Source organism: Rousettus aegyptiacus, unplaced genomic scaffold (genome assembly GCF_014176215.1).
Source record: "Rousettus aegyptiacus isolate mRouAeg1 unplaced genomic scaffold, mRouAeg1.p scaffold_m13_p_1, whole genome shotgun sequence".
Lineage (NCBI taxonomy): Eukaryota > Metazoa > Chordata > Mammalia > Chiroptera > Pteropodidae > Rousettus > Rousettus aegyptiacus.
Window position 1 is genome coordinate 12,492,076 of NW_023416284.1, and position 22,042 is coordinate 12,514,117.

General features: G+C 35.4%; 1 protein-coding gene across 41 annotated transcripts in view; it reads right to left on the bottom strand.

The window, feature by feature from the left end:
- EIF4G3 (eukaryotic translation initiation factor 4 gamma 3) overlaps positions 1-22,042 on the bottom strand; it is a 267,806-nt gene that overhangs the window by 107,330 nt on the left and 138,434 nt on the right. For 25 of the 41 annotated variants that reach the window (XM_036229572.1, XM_036229570.1, XM_036229598.1 and 22 more), the window contains 5 exons: positions 15,141-15,161; positions 14,002-14,181; positions 13,318-13,432; positions 7,101-7,198; positions 5,025-5,147 (listed from right to left, as the gene is read on the bottom strand). In XM_036229572.1, coding sequence (XP_036085465.1) covers positions 5,025-5,147; positions 7,101-7,198; positions 13,318-13,432; positions 14,002-14,181; positions 15,141-15,161 — 537 coding nt within the window. Of the gene's footprint in view, positions 1-5,024; positions 5,148-7,100; positions 7,199-13,317; positions 13,433-14,001; positions 14,182-15,140; positions 15,162-22,042 lie in introns of those variants that run through there. The other 16 variants (XM_036229665.1, XM_036229602.1, XM_036229651.1 and 13 more) reach the window with 4 other exon arrangements.

Consider the following 22,042-nt stretch of genomic DNA (forward strand, 5'->3'; position numbering starts at 1 on the left):
GGGAGTATGGTAAGTATTATTAACTATAGCTACTATGCTGTACATATCCCACGTATGAGTGAAACCATATGGTCCTCGAATTTCTCTGACTTATTTCGCTTAGTATGATTATCTCAACATCCAACCATGTTGTAATAAATCGCAGTATTTCATTTTTTCTTATGGCTGAGTAATAGTCCATTGTGTATATGTACCAAATTTTCTTTATCCAATCCTCTTTTAACACTTCGCCTGTTTTCGTGTCTTGGCCACCATGAATAGTGCTAACATGAACATTGGGGTGCATATATCTTTACGGATAAATGTTTTCAGATTTTAGGAGGTAGATATCCAGAAGAGGGATTACTGGATCACATAGCAGTTCTAGTCTTAATTTTTTGAGGAACATTCATACTGTTTTCCATAGTGGTTCTACTAAGATTGGGTATTTTAACATTATATAGGTATCTCCTTCAAAATCTTTCTGTAGGAACTTACCTACTTCCTCTACATATTACGTATTACATAATTATTATCTAAGCTTTAGAGAAACTAACTTTAGTTAACTATTTATTGTTGCTAAAACTATGAAATGAACTAATTAACAAGTGGTCAGAATTTAAAGTTTCCAGGTATCAAGTTTATAAGAAGCTTTAAAAAAAAAATTAATAACCTGCTAACTTTGGTAATTTCCCCAAATTACCAAAGAGGCTGTATCTTTCCTAAGATGTGCCAGCAATCAAGTTTCCAACCTTTTCTCTGCTCCTATGTCCTATGGCACAGGACTCTCTCGCAAGTTATAACTGTTTCACTATAAGAGCAATTCTTAAAACAGAAAAAAGAACAAAAGGGAGTAAGGAAAGGAAGAAAGGTATATATAGTTCATTTATAAAAATTAAGTGACTTTGATATACCACCCTGTGCCTTTGGAAGTAGACCATTTTAGAGCCTTCTTTATTTTTATCCTACAGGGTACCAACCACAATGACTTTCAGGCAGCTAGCACATTTCTTAACACAGAAATACTCCTTGTGCTTAATCACTATCAACAGCAGAGACAGAGATATAGCTGAGAGATTATGATGCTGAAGGAAAGTAATGAAAATGTCCTCTTCTATCCCACAAGAGCTAAAAGAACTCTGAGATTTCATAATACAAACTGATTTTACAGTTGAAAAAAATAGGAATTTTAAGGGGCTTAATGTTCTGACCCAATGTCATAAATCTAAGCGACAGTGGAGACCAGCAGCAAGTGTCTATTACTCTGTGATGTCTATCCATGTACCGCGGTGATCATCTCAGTGGACACACGCATGCACATATGCATATTTCTTATACATTTGAGATATAAAATCTCCATGAGTTATTCCACAGATCATTTTAAAACTTCGGAAATAGGACAATTTCAAATTCCATCTATTCTTTAGGGCACAACAGCAGCAGCGAAAACCTGTTTCTCCTCTCTATTCTCACATAAACTCAATGCAGTTTCCCGCAATTAACTCAGCTTGATTGCTTGCCAAAATCAAATTCATTATTTATCTCTTCATATACACTCCATGTCATGTATTATTATAAACTCAGGCATCTAAGCTTGAAGAGTCACCTCTGACCCTTCCCTTTCTCTTACATCTAGGGGAACCATGCATTGCTGCCTACCCAGAGAGTACTGGTTTATACCTGTTATCCCACCAAAATGATTAATCGCATCCCAATTCATTTCTAAAAGGTTCCCAATATAGTGATAAATTACATGGTTACCCTTTTGATACTTCTTACTTAGTAACCACTGCTGAATTTCTCTAACTGGCTTTCTCTCCTCCAACTGCCTTCCCTAATTTGTCACCTGAAATGAGAACAGTCTCCTTTCATCTGATTTCCCACTTCCATGTATCTTTTGTCACATGCTGCCCCTCTGCCTCAAATACCCTTCTCTCTCTCTCCCCCCCCCCCCCCATTTTGTGAGTATCTATCTGGAAACTCGGATGAAATGGCATCTCTGCTGAGAATCCTCCCAGACCCTTTGAGTCATTTTCTGTGCCTCCTGAAAAAACAGTAATTGTAATACTGATGAGAGGTAATATTTACGGAAGGCTCATTATGCCCATAGCTTAAGCAGTTTTAAGTATTTTCTCTCATTTAATCTTTATAATAACTCTATGATGTTTTATTTTCCTCATTTTTAAAAAAGTATAAGCTAAGGCTCTGTAATACTAAATAATTTGCCTAAAGTTACAAAATTAAATAGTAGAACTGAGACCTGAAACCAAGTATGTCTCATTCTAAGCCAAAGATTTAAACCTCTCCCCTGTACTATCTCACCTATACTACCATTAACAGGTTTCTGTGACCCAATATATTGGAGTCTGTGCTGCAGCTCTGTTGCACTTGGTCACCTTCGTGCTTTCTTAATTCTCAGTACACATTTCACAGGAGGACCAGCTATATATTAGTAAGCATCCTCTGTCTCCCTTAAAAGAGACTGGGACAACCTCAATGACAGGGAAAGGCTTTGCTAGTCACAGCATGTGCACTGTGGCTCAAAGCAGGTGGCTCCATAAGGCCCAAAGCAATACAGTACCTACTATTCAGCCACAAATTCTGATGCAGAGGGTTGTCTCATCTGCAGTCTTGCTAATTAGAATGTGGTTCAGGATCTATCTAAAATTAGGTAGAAGTTGGCAAACTAGCAGCTTTTAGCCTAAGCCTAACGGTTTTTTTTGGGGGGCTGGCACAGTGCTACCTGTTAGAAGAATGTGTTAGTAACATGTAAAACTTACATATTTTTCACATAGTGATTTCTAGCTTCTTTTGAAACATGGATAAACATTTTTACATGATGTAAGTCAGGCAGGCAGTAATGACAGCTTCCCTTAACCAGGGGTGTCTCTCCTACTCTCTGGGCATCACTCTATGAATTTCTAGACAATAATGCCAAGTGTCAGTTGCCATCATCACTCTTGTGCTGTTTTTCATTAAGAGGAAAATAAAATATTTCTGGTGTGTACGTCTCTGTTGTTAAAAGCTATTTGTTTGTTTCATGAATTTCATGCCTTTGGAAAGCCAACAGATTGGTAAGTGTGGCTTGACATGCAAATTAACTAATAAAATAAACTGATGCTCCATGATGATATCACACTTGAAAAAGTACTATTCATATTAAAATCATTAACTGATGGCCTTTATCAAATAAAAATGTACATTTACTGTGCTTTATGGTTATATACACACATATACTTGCATTCAGGCCTGTGGTCCCTGGGGAAAGGATAAAGAGTAAAAGGATTTCTGTGGCTCAGGAAAGAAGGATAACCAGAGAGGGTGGGATTGCACTTGGTAACATCACAGAAAAACCAACCAACCCCAAAGGGAATTGAAATGCAAAAAGGCATACTAACATATGTTCAAGTTGAGAATTTAAACACAAATCAACAAAAGGTTTTCGACCATATGGCTTGACAGTAACAACATTTTAATTAATGTGGGAAAATACAGACCAAAATTTAGCTTCCCTGATTAATCAATCCTAAATTTTTGCTACAGTATCCCCCTGCTTAATAGAGCACATAAGTAGATAATTTAAATGTATACTTATTGTTTGTCTCGTATTTACTTCCAGAGATAAGGTTAAATGTAAGGCCCCCTTAATCATTCCCGACTTAGAATATCCCTGGGGAAACAATGGGGACTGGTGAAAAGTTCTATTAACAATCATTAATATATGACCTTACACATTATTATATTAATAATTACTAAATATTAATGATAACATTATATTGTATTGTATTATATTATATTTATTATAATAATTATATTAATAGAGTAATTATTAATATAATATGACCTTACAATTCACATATCTAGATGGTCACATATCATACTTATCTAAATGACGGAAGACTGAGATAAATGTCAGCCAGAGACTATCATCATTTACAAGTGAAACACATCACTACACAAAGGCTCAAGTTTTAGGCTTACTCAAAATTCACAGATTTTCAAGGGGCTCCAAATATAAACATCTACTTGTGATTTCAATTTTTAAGAACATTTTTAAACTTATATAACTAAAATTAAGTTAATAGTTTATCATTCTGAAATGCATTATATTTGATCATCCATATCACTCATATCACTTGTCTGTAAACTGGGCTCTGAGGAATATGTCATCATTCAGCCACAAGGTGGGAGGAAGCAAGCCACCCCTTACCCCTTAATAACTTTAGTTTTGTTTTGTACCCTGGTTTCTTACTTAGGTAGTTTGAAGATTTGAAAATCACTAATTTCCTCTGAATGGTTTACCAAAATTTAAAGTAACCCAGCGAGGAAATCAAATTCCTATTAAACCTGAGAGATTCCATTCTCTATTTTACTTTATGAAACTCCAGCTCCTCCTGGAATGCCCTGATTTCTAAAAGCAAGAGAGTGAATTCTTAGAAGGCCATGACAACCACATTCTGCAACAGGAACAAAAAGGTGCTTAATTGACATAATTTACCAATAATCCTTGTAAAGAATTAAAGAAGACACCCTCCACTCAAAAAGCACATTTACATAGTCCTAAAAAGTAAGAAGTATACCTGTAATACATTTAAAATGCTCTGAATAATACAGGCAATCATCTCTAACAATACCATTGAGTACAAATGTTTAAATTCTCAACCTTAATGTCTGCATTAATGCAGTGTGCAGCATTTAATTCCTAAGGCTCCATACTGAAAACATAAAATACTCATTTAATGATGAAATTTCCATAAAAATGCAGCTCCTTTTGGTATTATGCAATACAGTTCATTAGGAAGAGTGGCAGCAGCTATGCTCTGAATATGAAGACAATACACAGAAATACTACCAATAAAAATTTGTAGTCACAACAATTTGTAAAGAGAAACAATATGTCTGTTTAAATATCATTTAGATATTCGAGGCTGAGACAACTGATGGAAATGGAAAGTACAGGAAAGCAGCTATAGAAAAAAGAAGAGTTCAGCAGAGGTTAGTGAACAAATACACACCATTGTTCATCATGGCTCACCGTGTCTTACCTGAGGAGGAGTAGGTGTGGATGTGGGTCTCCCTATGGGTGGAGTGGGATTTCTGCTACCACCTCCAGACATAATCTCCTCTGTTATGTCTTTACCCCCCTGGTTTGGATCCCGAATTCTTATCTATAAGGTTAAAATAAGATGGCATATTTATAGGTGGGTGTCTATATAGTAGATTTATAGGCACATAATGTATAATACATTAAGGGTGTGAGCAGGGAAACCTGTCAAATATCGAAGTTGATTTTATTTCAATCACAGAACCATATGGGGTCATTCAAAGAAATGTAGGCCATTAGCTCTGACATGAACTAATTAAAACAACAAGCTAAATGAGACTTAGTTGGCTGAATTTCTAGGTCAAAAAGGCAAAAAGTATTAATGCTTGTCTATAAGCACTGCCAAACTGATTTTATTTACAATGATTAACATACGATTCATAAAAGTTTTAAAACATGGAAGTTAAAGGCCTTAAATGGTTTTCCAACAAAATGAAAAATGTATATACCCTAGGATTTAGGAATAGGAATTTATATTGTAGATAATGTTTATACACACACACACACACACACACACACACACACACACACACGTAAGAATATTCACTGCAATATTGTTTTTCCAGCAAAGACATAAAAACATGTTAAAGGCTGATCGAGAACATGCTAATTAAAAAATTATTCCACATCCTTACAATTAAATATCAAGCAGCCAGTAGAAAGAATGAGACATCTACATGTACTGAAACAGAATGATAGTCAAAATGTATTAATAAGTGAAAAGACGCATGTGAGATGTGGAACAACGTGTACGGTCTTCCAATTTTGCTCACAGATGTCAGTGGAGATGGTTTTGTAAAGTTGGAGTACTTGGGTCTAGCTCTTCCATCCTGGCACAGTGCAGAGACATAAAGACCCCCTCTGCTTATAATGACCTCCAGAGCTTAATCAAGCTGGCCCTGGCTTCTTGAAAATTTTGAAGAATTCACTAATAAAACCACCTGGATCCAGAAGTTTTTTTGGGAAGTCATTTCTTCTGTAAGATTTCTAATATCAGCTATTTTTTCGGGTTTGAAAACTTCTACCATAGTTTTAAGTATTACTTTGAATTCGTTTATTCAACTTTCTTTTTCAACATCTACTATTACTGTCATTCATTTTCATTATCTTCTTTATTAATTTTTCTGCATGCTGAAAGTTCTTCTCATATCCAACATCTACCATGCTGATTCAGCATTTCCAAAGCATAGTTTCTCAATCTTATGGTCACAATACATTCGCATGTCCTGTTCACTGTGATGTGTGTACAATTAATTTGTTTCTGATAATAAAGAGCCAAAATTTGAACTTCATTAATTTTTACTAAATGAGGGTATTTTCAAGAATATTGCTATGATGTCACACCCACACATCACATCTGTGTGAATGGAGGAATCTCTTACAAATATAACCCACTTTGTGTGTTGATAGATTAGAGACTGCAAGTCACTTTTCTACAAAATGTTCTGTAATGTGAACTTTTATGACTACCTAATTCTCTTGGGCCCACCTTACTTAACAAAGGCAAAGCCCCAATAACTTAGTAAAAACAACAGAATACATTTTTAAATTCTGCTTTCTGTTTCTTAAAATAAATCTATTCCACAGGAAGCATTTTCTTGTCCTTAACACTTTGCTCATTTTTTGGTGCTATTTTTTACTTTCAGCTCATGTTTGGATATAGAGTTGTTTTTGATTAGAGTTAAAAAAAAAAAAAAATCAGGATGTGAGAACTGAGCTCAAATTCCTCCCACTTAGTGAGACCTAAAGCTGGAGGGCACGTTGTCGTTTAGCAAACCTAGTTCAGTGTGCGTTGAAAACTGATATTAAGCAAATGGTACTTGCAACTTCTACCAACTTCTACTTATATGCCCATACATATCCTCCCAGGTCTAGTGGTGAGGATATAAGGGAAGAATAAAAGATGATGGTCATTTGTGAACTGAGAAGAATAATGATTACAGCTGTGAGTAAACTTATTTGACAAGTGAATGGACATTCAATTTTAAAGTAAGAAAAATTAATAAAGATCTCTTACTGTTTTTTTCTCTCTCTTGGCTGGAGGGGGCTGCTGCTGCGTAGGCACTATGATAGGTGCTGACTGATACACTGGCTGACTTGGGTAAAAAGGCGTTCCTAAGGAATTAGAAAAGAATGAAAAGAAGCATTCAGTTATTTTGTCTGTCACTATAAGACTGCTAACAGCACTGTGTCACTGAACAATCATTAAAAGAAGAAACAAAAACAAGCATTCTTCTTATTTATCTCTTTCTACTAGCTCCCCTCAACAGTTATTGAAGTGGTCAAGGAATGATTCCCAAACACTAATTAATACTTATCTTTTCTTCTGCATCTAATATGAAAACAAATAAGTAACCAACCCCTGCTGACTGCCACCAGAGTTATCTTTCCAAAAACACTAATTGTACTATAGCACAGCTTTGAAACTCTATTCTGGAGGGCCATTATCTGCAACAGTGATTCTCAGCAAGGGTTTGTGTGAGTATGTTTTGTGTGTGAGTTTGGTCTTGGGTAGGAGAATATATCTGATCATCTTGGGGGGGTAGGAGTGGTCTAATTCTTCTGTCTACTTACAGAGAACCACAACCATAGAAAGCCAACATTAAGGTCTGGCAAATGTCCTACCGTTTGGGTGGACAAAAAGCTAATAAGTAGTCTAAAGATAAAGTCAAGACATTAAGAATCCAGTTCCAAGTTTCAAACATTTCTTCCATTCTTGAACTTCACAGTGTTGTTCCCACTCCTACCCATTGAGAGCGATGATCTCTCTGACTTTGTTCACACCTTTGACTATATTACTGCCGTTCTGCCTGAAATTGTCTTCTTCCACTACTGCTTGTATTCTCAATGAATTCTTTTCAATTTTCAAAACTTTGACTGTTATTATAATTACTATTAAACCAGAATGCTTAAAAGTAGTGAGAAGAGGCCAGATACTAGATATGTTGAGGTAGAACCTACAGATTTGCTGATGTATTGGATGTGGGTGTGTGTGACAGAGAGAATGGTCAAGGAAATCTCTCTAGGTTTTTTGTCTTAGCAAGTGGAAGAATGGAGTTGCTATTCACTGTACTATCTACTAACTGAGATGAGAAAAACTGGAGGAGGGGGAGAGGTTAGAAAAATCAAGAGTTCAATTTTGGGTATGTAAAGATTGAGATTTTTATTAGACCTCCAAATGGAGATATCAAATAGACAAGAAGAGACATAAGTCTGGAGTCAGAGAACAGGTAGCTATCCATTTTGGAATAAGTAGAATAGAGACAACATTTAAATCATGACACTGGGTAACTCGGAAAATGAGTACAAATAGAAAAGAGTAAATTTTGGGGCACTTTATGTTTGTTTAAAGGTCGTAGATATCAAGAAAACCCAACAAAAGAGATGAAAAAGAAAACCAAGGGAGTGGCCTAAGTGAAGAAAATAGCTTAAGAATGGAAAGAGTGCTTAACTATGTCGAATGGCACTGCGATGTCAATAGATTTAGCAAAGTAAAATTCACTTTGTGACCTTCACAAAAGCAGTTTGTATGGTTGAGGGTGTGCATCCTGACTAGTGTGTGTTCAGTAGTGGTGGGTACATGGATCGTTGAGTCACAGTAATAAAAAGGAAGAGAAATGTGTATGAAGATAGTTAATACAGGTGAAGTCCTTCGTACTTTAGTAAACAGTCAGATAAAGTTAGTTCTATTAATACTGTCTTCACCAACATCATCGCCACCCCTTCCACCATTACAGTAACCTTCAATTGGAAATTTCTTGGAAGTACTATGAATTTTAATACCAGAACTCTGCAGATATTAATCAGATTTGAAGAACAGGTAGAGAAAAGATCTAAACAGAAGGCATGACTAGGATTTCAATAAATTTACCATAGAAAGACAAAAAAAAAGAAAAAAGAAAAAAACACAAAAACCTTAGTCATCCTCTAGTGGTGAGTAAACTATTCTCAAAGTACAGCTCAAATAAGCGATTTAAGCTATCCTATTATATCACTAGCTCTAAACCTCAGAAAACAAACCCCTAAAATTGATTTCAATGGCTGCCAGAGAAGCAATACTGCTCATCTTGCCATATTTTTTGAGCTAAGTGAAATAAGATCGCAAGGTGAACCATCCTTTAAAAAGATTTCTAATGAAACATTTTTGAGTAAACATGACTGAGACAGAAGTTGGCACGTAATACACATGCAATAAATACCAAATGAATAAACTTGGAAGAATAGAATAGTCTTAATAAAGTAGGATTAAACACAATTAGTAAAACATTACTAATTGGACCTCAGCAGAGAAGGCACTCTGCCCTACGAAACAATAGTTTTCTTTTCCAAACTAGCCCAACTTCTTATATAGTTAGGGACATTTAAAAACACTGATATGATTCTATTAAAAATGTGAATAACTTTGACATACTATTTATCAATTAGGCAAGTCACTTTTAATGTCTCTGGACCACTTACATATGAAATGAGGTAAGTCTGTCTAGGTCGAGGGTCTATCATCTAAAGGCCATGGCCAAATCTAGCCCAGTGTCATTTATTTTATAAATAAAGTTCTATTGGTAAACATGCACAGACAGTAGTTTATTTCTGTGGCTGCTTTCCCACTACAATGGCAGAGCTGAATAACTGCGACACAGACCACATGGGCTACAGAACCTTGGAAATTTACTATGCAGCACTTTACAGAAAAAGTTTGCTGATCTCCATTATAGGTCAGTGATTGCCCCAAACCCCCCAGTCTATACAATAATGACCATCGCAAACACACACACACACACACACACACACACCCTACTGGCTTACCAAGTTGACATTTTTGGAAAGGACTGTGTCTATTTTGAAATTATTTCAGTCCTTCCTATTCCTTTGCTGTTAAAATAGCTTTCCTATAAAAAATGATACTTAAGTAAACAGAAGTTTTCTTTAGTCTTACTGGCAAAATTAAGAATGTAATAGTCCTTCTTTATTTTACTTTATACTTATTTACTGGCCAAGGATTTTGAAAGATCTGGGAACCACTGGTCTAGTCAATACAAGATTTCTTCTCATTGGTTGAACCCCAAGCATAAACATCAAGCAAATGTACTAAAGATCCTGAAAGGCAGGGAGACTATCTCAACCTCTATATTCCACAAAATATTGAGCACAAGGTCCTACACATTGCAGGTGTTCCAAAAAACTTTTAAACCCTTAAATTTTCCATAGGAACAAAGATAAACAGTGGTTAAATATGCAGGTTGGCAAATAAAAATCAATTTACTCCACGGTAGAGCCAGAATGATAATAATGTCAGTATACAACCACATCACCAAATACAATATTACCGCTCCATGAAAACACAAAATCGAATTCAATTTGGTATGCCAGCAAGAGTCCCACCTCCACTCACAATGGAGAACAATGACTTCCTTATCTCTTATGAGCAGAATGAGGTGCCCAAGCCCTATTGAAACACAGGAAATGTGGAAAGATGCTTGGGGGGTGGGGGAGGGGTGGGCAGGGAATGACACGGTAGAATGAGAAAAAAGGAGTGTATACTGGGGCGAAGCATGGGAAAATGAGACCTTCCACCACTGTAAATTCTCACTTTTTTTTTCTTTCTCAATATCGCTGCCACCACTAACCCACACCACTTTGTTCTCAAACCTAAATTTTTCATCTTAGGCCATCACACCCTAAGATTGGCCTACAGATAATTTCATTCCCCATGAGGTATTTTTATATATACAGGCATCAAAATATTTAAGAAACATTGATGAAAGAAAAACTGAAAAGTAACATGGAGCAAATACTATTCATTAGTCATTTTTCCTCAACATTGCGGAAAGACTGCAAGACTTATACTTTATAAAGAGAATTCTGTACTCATTGTTGCTAAGCTTCATTGTAATTCTATAGGTCGTGAAATGGAAAGATGTCCATGAACATATTGTGAGATTAAAAAAAAAACAGGAAGTTTTAGAACATTATAAACGGTGTGTGCATATTTGTGTGAAAAGTTGTTTAAATACAAATCAAAAAATATGTATCAATCTGCTAAATATTATTTCTCTAGGGGGTGGGGTGGGAGAAAAATTGGCCGTTTTAATTTTATATATTCTATATTATTCATATTTTTCATCATTAACTTGATTACTTTCATAATGGAAAATTATTTAAAAATTTTTTTCTAATCTTAATGAAGCTAGGGAAATAGTCCTTTAATCTACATAATAAATTGTGTACTCAATGGCTATTGGATCTGCACAAAAATTTCCTATGGAAGAAAGACTGTCTGACTTCCGGTCAAGATGGTGAAGCAGGTAAACACTGGGCATGGCTCCTCTCATGACCACATCAAAACTACAAGAAGACTACAGGACAACCACCACTGAGAACTGCCTGAAGTCCAACTGAACAGAAGTCCTACAACTAACGAAATACAGAAGCAGCCATCTCAAGACTGTATGCCAACTGTAACTGAAAACAAATGAAAGAATGTCTATCAAAGGGAACTGACATCAATATATCTGAGATGCAACTGCACCTCAATGTACTGTTTAATGAAAGTGAACAAATAGTTTATAAGTAATAGAAATAAAGACAAAAATGTTATTGTATGCACAAATCAGCAAAATACCTCCCTACTAGTAAACTCATCTATGTTGTTTTATATATACCGCAGCAGTGGTATTAAGAGCAATAAGGGAGGCTGGCACAGACTTCCAACAAGAATTTTAATGAAGACATTTTCTGAGTCAAAAAGTCATTTACGTAATCTGCAAATAGACAACAGACTAGTGAGATACCTTTCAAAATGATTTTGTAAATTAGAAGATCCAACTGTATTCCCTTTGCAACATGGGTTTGAAAGAGAAATACCATTAATTTTAGCAATGTTTACTATAATAGATGATTTCATCTTATAGTTTTTCTTTTCGATAAATTCTGGACAAGACCAATAGCCAATCAAAGGTACCAGAACTGCATGAAAAGTGCAACTTAAAGCTCAATTCAAGGGGTACAAAAGGAATACTTCAACAGTACTGGCCAATGTCTAAGCTGGATAATGTGCAGATATTGTTTTACTTTAAAACTCACATATATGTAATATGTATTTTTCTGGAAATATCAACTATTTCTTAGTAAAAATATAATTTAATACATCATTTTGAAATAGTAGTTTCACAAGCAATACTAGCCCAGTATGTAATAGAAAGGTTGTCTGTTTTCTAAAATAAAGCCAGAAAAACACTTGGTTACTTGGCCTATTTCACTCAACCTTTCTTGGGCTATTCTAATATTAATCATTATTCTGTTGTAAAGGTTCTTAATGGAGCCACTACATCCCAATGTTAAGAAACTGGTTAGTGGATATATGTTTATTTATAACGGATTACCATCTTAAAAGAAAAAGTTAAAATTTTAATATGTCCTTGCTGGTAGTAGAAAAAATCAATGGTTATTGAATCTTAAAGCCTAATTTTTCAAGTATTTTCTGATTTTATCTCTTATGGAGCAAAACGAGTGTAGCATGTGAAAGAAATCTATTGAGTAAAATCATTTTCATTATTCCTTAGTATTGGTTCACACACCAAGTATAACCACAGCATTTATTTTTCTGCATTAAAAACCCTTGTAATTTTTCAAGGTATTTTCATTTAACTAGTCCTCAAAACCTTCCCATGACACAGATATTATCATAATTTTGCAAAAAAGGAATCACAGATATACTGAGTTATAGTCCGTCATTCCCCCCCAACAGCCTACCAGTCACTGTTCTAGGTGCTAGGAATACAGCAGTGAACAAAATAAAAAATCCTACCTTCATAGATATTACATTTTAAATGGGAAAACATTAACAAATGTTTTGGTAAATGGTGGTAAATGTTTGGAGAAAAAGGAATCATGGAAAAGAGATAAGGTATATTTATGCCATCAGCAAAAATCCAGTAAAAATTAGGTAATGATGAGTTGGCAGTAGATATCAGAACCTTGACATATGGGCTCTTGGCAACAGAATTACCAACTCCTTGAGAAGGTGTCATCAACTAAACATATTTCTTTAATACTCTTTCCTTGTAAGCCACTCTAAAAAAACAGTTTTCATGTCAGAACTATTTGTAACAGTTTATCATCTATAAATCTTTCAGACCATTAAACCTCATGGCCTAAACTGACCTGCCAAACAACAAAATGAAACGAACTAATAAGCACAATAAGCTAGCAGGCACTGCTCAATTTTTCACACTTACCGTAAGCATTAGGGAAGTCTCCAGGTCCTGGTCCAGGATAAAAAGGACCTGGCCCTGGTGGTTGAACTGGATACTGTTGTGGGGGTCCGACATATGGAGGGCCACTATGACGGTACTAGGAGAAAGAAATTATAGAGATTTTATAAAGATTAAGAAGGTAATTTACTATGAAAAAATAAAGTTGTGTATGTGCATAAGAGAATCATTAAAATGAGGTGAAGCCACTTGGTTAATTAAACACATTCAAAACGCTTGCTTGCCATCAAGATGCAATGAGGATGAACAGAGGATGTGCCTTAGGTAAAGCCACACAGCAAATCAGCACGCAGGCAGACATTAGCTCACTGTAAAATCATTTCAGATTGGTAACTTTCAGTGACATTGAATGAAATCACAGGGACAGCTTAATTACTGAGTCTAATTTAGAGCAGCTGGTTGTAGAAAGGGATGGGAGGAAAGCAAGGAGATAAAAAACAATTTCTTATCATCTTAGAAAGTTTTAAGTAGAGAGATGCAGAACTATCTCTTATGGAAAATGACAAAATGGCTAGACTTATAATCAACCAAAAAGTTCACACATCACTAAAAACCAATACCATCATCCACCCTCCCTGCTCCCTCTACTGAGAATCTGGTTAATCCCCACTCTACTGCTGGACCACAAGGACCTGAGAGATACTTTACCTGTGGTATACAGTACTGAGGACCCTGGGGTACTGGGTACGGCATGGTAAGATGGTTAACCATCATGATGTGCTGATTGGCCTGATACACTGCAGTGGGTGTCTGTGCACCAGGACGAATAGAAGGACTGCTGTTCGGGATGGTAGCTCTAGGAGGCTGTATTTGAGGCCTCTGGAAAAACTGGGGAAGGGAGGAAAAAATATTTATTTGTTTGTTTGTTTGTTTATAGCGGGAAATAATTTTACTATCTTGATTTTCCCCCCTTTTTCCTCTAATAAAAATCTTATCAACTTGAATTAGAAATACAGTGTACATGAAAAGAGACTAAATTACCTATAGCTAGGTTTGCAAAAAATATCCTGTGCTAGTCACACGATGTTAAGTCTTGATTAACGTTGTCACACATTTGAAAACAGGAGGGCAGTCTCACTTTTAAAATAAAGTCTCAGCTAATTTAACCTACAAATTCCATACTATAATTATTAATTTAAAAATGTGTGAGAAAACATAATAAAAGGGGTGGCTGGTGTCTTTCTAAAAGTTGTTCTGTTATATAAAGGCATTGATTCTTTTATAAAGAGTAGGCAGCTCATTACCAACTTATTAAAAGTTAAAAGTAGTTTCCTAAAAATCTACCATTTTAAGTCATTTACAAAATATTTAGAAGAATAAGAAATCTTTCTGGACATAAAAATTTTCATCTCAGTCTATCAGGGTCAAGTTAAATTAAAATTACCTGTGGGGCTGTCACATGCTAATTGTCACATTATGGGAAAAGCCTTCCTTTTCAAAAATGTGGCAACCTCATACTAAAATAAACTGAATTTTGCTTTCTCAAATAGTTTGCAATAAAAATGTAAGAGCCAGACAAGCTTATGGATAGTCTGGAGCGAGTAGAGGTCAAATCTCATAAAGAGCAACCAGTACTGTGGTCATTTATGGTTCTCACTGCGGGCTTAAAGGCCTTGAAACAATACACTAATATTTAAATCCCCACCATGAATGAATTCAGTGGCAATCAATCTCACTGTAGTAGTAGTAGTAGTAGTAGTAGTAGTAGTAGTAGTAGTAGTAGTAGTAATAATAATAATAATGGGATAGAATAATAAAGAGGCCATGCAGAACCAGTAGTTTGTTACCTGGATGGGTCTGAATCCTCCCTTCAATTATGAAGCAAGAAAGCAGCAGGAAACAGAAAGAAAGCCAATGGAAAAGCTTATAGATCAGTAGGAAGGGGGAGGATACAGCATGCAGCTCAACAAAAATATCTTTCTATTTATTAACAATAGGAAAAGGAAGATTAGAAAATCAGAATGATAATTCTCCACTTGAGAATTCAAGAACGCATGGAATTGATGACTCAAATCACATTTAAATAAAAAATAAATAAAACCAGTGGCAAAAATATTCTACTAGTAGCCAGAGTCACAACAGCTTGACAGGAAAAACCTGCTTAATGGCACAAGTACAGTTGGGACTGATTCCTATTCTTGGCTTTCATGGATGGCATTATGTGATTAGTTATTTAGCTTCTCTATGATCCAGTCTCCATCCTGAATGGAGATAAGAGTTAATAATAAAAGTGCTATTTGTCATTTCAAAGTTTGCAACACACATCAAACTCTTCATGACAGAAAATGCTCTTTTCCACTAACCAGGCACATAAGAGGCCACATCTAGCTTTAAAACAGGTAACAGTCTAAATGTGTGCGCTAGCTCCAAAATCTCCTAAGTTGCCTCACAATTCCAGACCTAAGTGTTGCTACTGGATCAAATGAAGGCAAGTTGACGTCTGACCTTGGGGCCCACTCAGGTCCAATCCTGTCCCTATTCTTAAGCATCAAGCTACCCACGGGTGGTAGAAATAACTTTTTATCTTGTGCTGAATTGGAAAAATTGGGAAATAGTGCCCAAGGTTCATCCCCATTCAGCCCTCATACCCTAGGGCCAAAATAAATAAATAAATAAATAAATAAATAAATAAATAAATAAATAAGCCCTAGAGAGGTTAAGTCACAGAGAAACAACAGACAGTAAGGTATAGCAGGAAAATGAAGTGAATAGGGAAACCAGATGGGGAAGTCCACAGAGAGTGGCTGATGGAGATGAAAAGAAAATACTGATGGAAAAACTAATGATAACAGAAACCTGGGCTGGGCCACAGGACAGCAATAGTCTTCTTATCCCCACTGACAGTTTTGACGACAGAAACAAGAATTTCTGTCCACTGCAACCAGGAACACTGAACTAGTAAACTTTTCACACTAAACTTTGCTTCTCTTAATTACACAGTAGACAGAATCTATTATTTACCAATGTATGTGAGTTGCAAACACATTTCAGGTATGAACTTCAGCATTTTTATAACTTAGTTAATACATCGGAAGCCACAAAACCGTTAAAAGCCTCAAGGAGAGGAGAGTCATTCATCTGCTCAGCTTACTGAGCATTAATTGCTAGATGTTAGACACAGCAGATAAAAAGATTAATCTTTTAAGATCCTTTTCCATCAACTCTAGAGGGCAGCCAACACAAGGAGAGTGTCAAACAGATACAGGTGATAATTCTTTGTGGTTATATTATCATCGAATTTTTCAAAGTACTTGTTGCCTGAAAACATGGGCTCATAGTGGGAAAGAGGGAGGAAATCTGCCCCTTAGCTTATGCAGAGCAAGAAAAACAGATATAGGTCAAGTTTTCACACAATTTTAACAGTTTAATATATGTGAGTACTTTTCTTACCACTATGTTCCAAAGCTCTGCTGGCATTTTTAACAAGGCTGTTTAAAATAACAGGTTTCATCTTATTCAAGGAGGTTTCTGAATAGTATATGACTTTTCATCAGGATGTTTTAAAGAGACACAAGTGTTTCAATGATATTCCTAATATTAACATATAGCTGAACCAGTAAAACACAAAATTTGTGATTTTGTGGACATACAATAATTTTTTTATGAACTAAGATTTCAGCTTTGAAGCTAAATAGAAAAATGTATTCATACGGGTACATTAAATAACAATGGTGAAGATTTATATAGCAATTGCTAGTTTCCAGGTACTCCTCTAAACACTTTACATATATTAACTTAGCCTCACAACACTCTAAAGTAGGTACTATTATTAACATCTCCATGAGATAGATGGGAAAATTGAGCGACAGGGAGATTAAGTAACCTGCTGAAGGTCCCTCATGTGTAATTTAAACATAGTAAGATTCTACGTCTATACTTTTAATTTTTATACACTCTACCTCTTATGAAATAGAACACCCTTCGTATTTTCAAACAAGTGTAGTCAGCCAGAAGGAACTGTTTCAAAGGCTGAAAGGATGTGACAAGACCTTTATCCAACTACACTAAAGGTGGTACATCCTTTCCATCATAATTGATCCCTGGTAAGAAAATTGCTACATCAGTTACTTCACAAAATATATGTTTATTATTTAGGAAAACAAAATTATTCTACCTATAAGACTCCAATTCTCTATCTCCCTTAAAGTAACTGAAACTTTCAAATGCTTTTATATCTTGGATACGACATTCACAAAGATTTTTACAAGGACATGCTATCTGGAGCTTACCCCCACCAACCCATCCACCCCACCCCCGCCACTTAAAAAGCACTTCACACACACACACACACACACACACACACACACACACACACACACGAGATTCTAATATCTACAGGACTAGAAAAGTTGTAATGGCTGTAAATGCAAAAATATAAAAAGAGATGGATCCTATTTTTGTAAACTCTCCTAACTATTCAATTGTAAATAGAGAATTAGATTTAATACCAGTACAGGAAATTAAGATTCCATGGGTTGGCATGGCAGCAAACTATAGTTAACTGAAAAGGATGTGAATTTGAATAGGCTTCCCCAAAATGCTTGCAATGCTTCTGAATCCCTTTTCCTCTCCACTGAGTGATGACGAATCATTAAAAGAATCAAACTCTTCTGGACAGAAAGACAGTGCACACCACTTATTCTAACCATATATCTAAAGTTTGAATCTCTTATATGACATGCTCTTGGGTAATGAAACTTAAACAACTCAAGACATAGTTCCATTTCATCATTAAATGGAGTTCTGACACTGCAAAAGACTTCTACTGGCTCCAAATTTTTCTCTCTGTGTCATCTACCCTCTGGTCCAATGTCTATACCTAAAATCACATTGATGTCAAATCCTTCTTTTTCATAAATGACAAATGTCTATGTTATCTGAAGACTTCCGTCACTGCCAACTTGCACACTACTGTCTATTTTTTTGTTCCAAGCCAACTGTCACCCTTCACCCCTTGTCCCTCCAACCAAGATACTGAATTCCATGACTAGCTTACTTACTCTTTTCTCCCAATCTGCTCCCACTGCTCAAAGTATCACCAGAGAACCAAACACAAATATCCAGGGTGGGGTCTGCCCAGAATGTGCGGGGCCTTCATTCAATAAATATCTGTTGCTGAATGAAAAAACAATCTCTCTCTCTTATTCTGGTCAACTATGTTTCCATTAATGAAACTAAGAATCAGACCTCTTTTGTCAACCACATTTTACTACTGATTGGTACTGAATTACAATCATTTAAGACCCATAAATCTTCTTCATACATAACCTGGCAGTTAAGTCATGCTCTTCACTTCTGTGTGCACTCTTACAGCTGTGTTTTGAAGTTCATATAAGGAATCTTGCAAATTTTGTTCCTTTGAAAATTATCTCGTTAGAAGTTTATTGTGAGACTAAATTAATACATATGTAAAGTTTGTAGAGTGGTATGCTGTGGCTAGTAAGTGCTATAAAGTTTATAGTTTCAACCCATCGTTTCATATTGTACAGGTTTTTTTTTTTTGGGATTGTGAGAATATCAAGCAATGTCAAAATTACTCAGCAAATGTTGGCAGGCATATTATCAATCCAAGTCACTGGTAAAAATGTTAAAAGGGGTTAGGTAGAGAAAACCCATGTATGACATAAATATCTCCGGATCTGATTTCAATCCGTGTTAAGTCTTTTATCTTTCAGTGGTTCATGAGTGTGCCAGGAGAATGGCAGAGGAAGGTGACAGCCCTCATTTGAGGCAGTACTTTGGGTAGTTCCAAAACAGAGGGTGAACTTAGGGTACTCCTGACTGTTGACTTTCATAAAAACACTCTAGAGCCCAGAAAGAAAATATCACTCGTGGAAGATTGTTCTAAAGATGCAGCAATCACACCACTACCCAGTCTTCTGGCCAATAATAAATGCTTTCAGAAGCATTTCTGGTAATTATAACATTTCTCTTGACTTTACTCTCTAATATCATCAACGGAAAAGATATCTCTAAAAAACGATATAATAATCATAAATTCTTTGAAAACTACCTATTCATTTTCAGCAAATAGAAAAATCCTATTTAATCATATTCATTCTTTGCATATAGGAAAACTGAGTACTTATTAATTTTCAAAGCAACGAAAATCTTTTCTAAAATATGCTTTTGAAATCCTTAGAATTTGTAGTATAAAGTTCAGCCTCCTAGAGGGATAAACAGTAAAATATGCAATTAAGAATATTTTAGACATTCTAAAGTACTCAAGAAAAATAACAGCTATGATTTTCTGACAAGTTACCAAGTTACAAAGGGACATGCAGTAAAACATCACATAATGGGCTATCACTCAAGTATCGATCACATATTCTGCTGACTTACAATTTATAAAAAAGATTATTACATTTTAAATTCTAGGTTTCACTAAGAATTAGGTGATGTAAGCCATAGAGCTAAGCTGTTCAATATAAAAGCCACTAGCCATATCAGGTTACTTACACTAAAATAAATATTTAATTTAAAAATCAGTTCTTCAGCTGCATTGCACAATTCAAATGCTTGGTAGCCACATGTGATTAGTAGCTCCTGTACTGACAACACAAATATGGATCATTTTCATCACTGCAGAAAGTCCTATTGGACAATGCTGCCTTAGAGGATTATGTCAAATGGAGGAAAGAAACCCCTAAGGATTCTTTCAGGAGCAAAAAGGTGTTGCGTCAGATCATAATGTAGAGTGTGGGAAATGAGCATCCTTATAGAATACCTCATTCATAGTTAAAAATAGCTTGAGAAAAAGGGGAAAAGGCAGGCTGCCTCATTGCTTAAAGGAAACTGACACTTACCAAAGACTTCTTATGTGCCAGGCACTGTGACAGGCAGGGACTTTAATACTAACAACACCCTTAGGAAATAGGAGCTGTTATTATAACACCTCGATATTATATCATTTATGAGCATATTCTATCTATTTCAAAGATAAGAGTGCTGAGGCCCAAGGTTAGTTTGTAGTAAAGCTAAGGATGAATCCCAGTTATGTCTACACCCAACCTGTATTTTCTTCATCATCTCTGCTGCAACCCTACAATTCCTTGTGACTAAAACATGAGATAAAACTACTCATCACTGACTTACATTAAGCTCTGAAAAATATAAGGGTTCTGATCATAAGACAACATAGATGCTTGATCTGATTTCCTAGTAATATCCATTTACCTCTGATGTGCCAGGTCTGGTGGCCCCAGAGGTAAGCCTGAAGCATTCATTTACTTTGCTTTCCAAATGTAAGAAACTGCCTACAGCGATACAAATATTACTCTACCAGGAAGGAAGACTTCAAATTTAACAGCAGAACTTCAAATACAGAAACCTTTTAAGGTCATAATAGAAAAAGAAAAAAGAAAAATCAACATAAGCCAGCTGTTTCTTTTTTAAAATCTTTTTTGCAAAAAGAACGAAACTACAACGGGAACACATGCACAGTTTCAACGCTTGCCACCAGGTAACATATTCCTTGATGTCAAATTGCTAAGTTTTATGGAGCTTATCATTTGTTTACACTAAATCCAACTGCTTTGAATGTAGCATATTACTCAGAATAAGTGAACATGAGATGAACTAAAATCATATATCAAAACAATGCAAAATGTTTTTGTTTTTATGAACACTTTTAAATATCAATTCCTTGGTCTTTCTCACAATGCAAAGACTACTTAGCCACAGTACATAACCAACACTTGATCTCTTGTGAAAAGCCCAGAAGTCAAATAAGAACAGAAATATAAGTAACTTTAAATCAAAACTACATAAATTTCAATGGCCAAAGACATGAAATTAATAACACAATCCAGAATCTACATTATACCAAGTGACTTGTTTTTAATTCTGAATGTACCTTCTGTTCTCTCAGTTTCTAATTACCCAGGGATTTTCAAACATCAGAGTAAAAATAGTTGACATAGTTCGAAAGCCAGGGTGTTTTTGCATATAAAATTACTTAGGACTTCTTTTACCTTTGAAGAAAACTATTATTCTGTTCCAAAGCTCTCTTCATTATAAAATGCAAAAAGAACAGAACATCTTTATTAATCTAAAGAATCCCTGCAAAAGCCAAAAACTAATAGCACCAAGAAGATGTGGCTAAGATAATGCTAACTGAAGCATGGTATTCCTGACTTGAGAGACTCAGAAAGGCCTGTCTGGCTACACATAAGATCTTCTAAATAAAAGTACAAGAAACATATAACAGTTTAATAGTTGGATTAAACTAAAAATGTTTACTATCCAAAATTTTGTTTCATTTCAATTCAGATAACTTCATTTTACAAAGAAGAAAAAATATATAGGCTTTATTTTTTTTTTACTTAATTTATTTTTTAATTCTTTAATGTCGCCATATATTTGACCCTTTTTACCCCATCTACCTCCCTCCTTCCCCCTCTCCCACTACCCTCTGATAAACATTAGTCTATTGTCCATGTCCATGAGTCTCTGTTTGTTAAGAAAAAATATACAGGTTTTAAATTACAAAACTGAATAATGGTGTTTTCTTTTCACAAGCAATTATCTCCAAATAGCTCACCTACATAATACTTAATATACTTTGTTTGCAATATTGACAGGACGAGTTGTTATTAAGCCTCCACAAAAAGTTACATATTTACTACTGGACTTCCGGAAACAACCATCATAGGAAACATCACCTAGCATCAATTATTTTGTAAAAAAT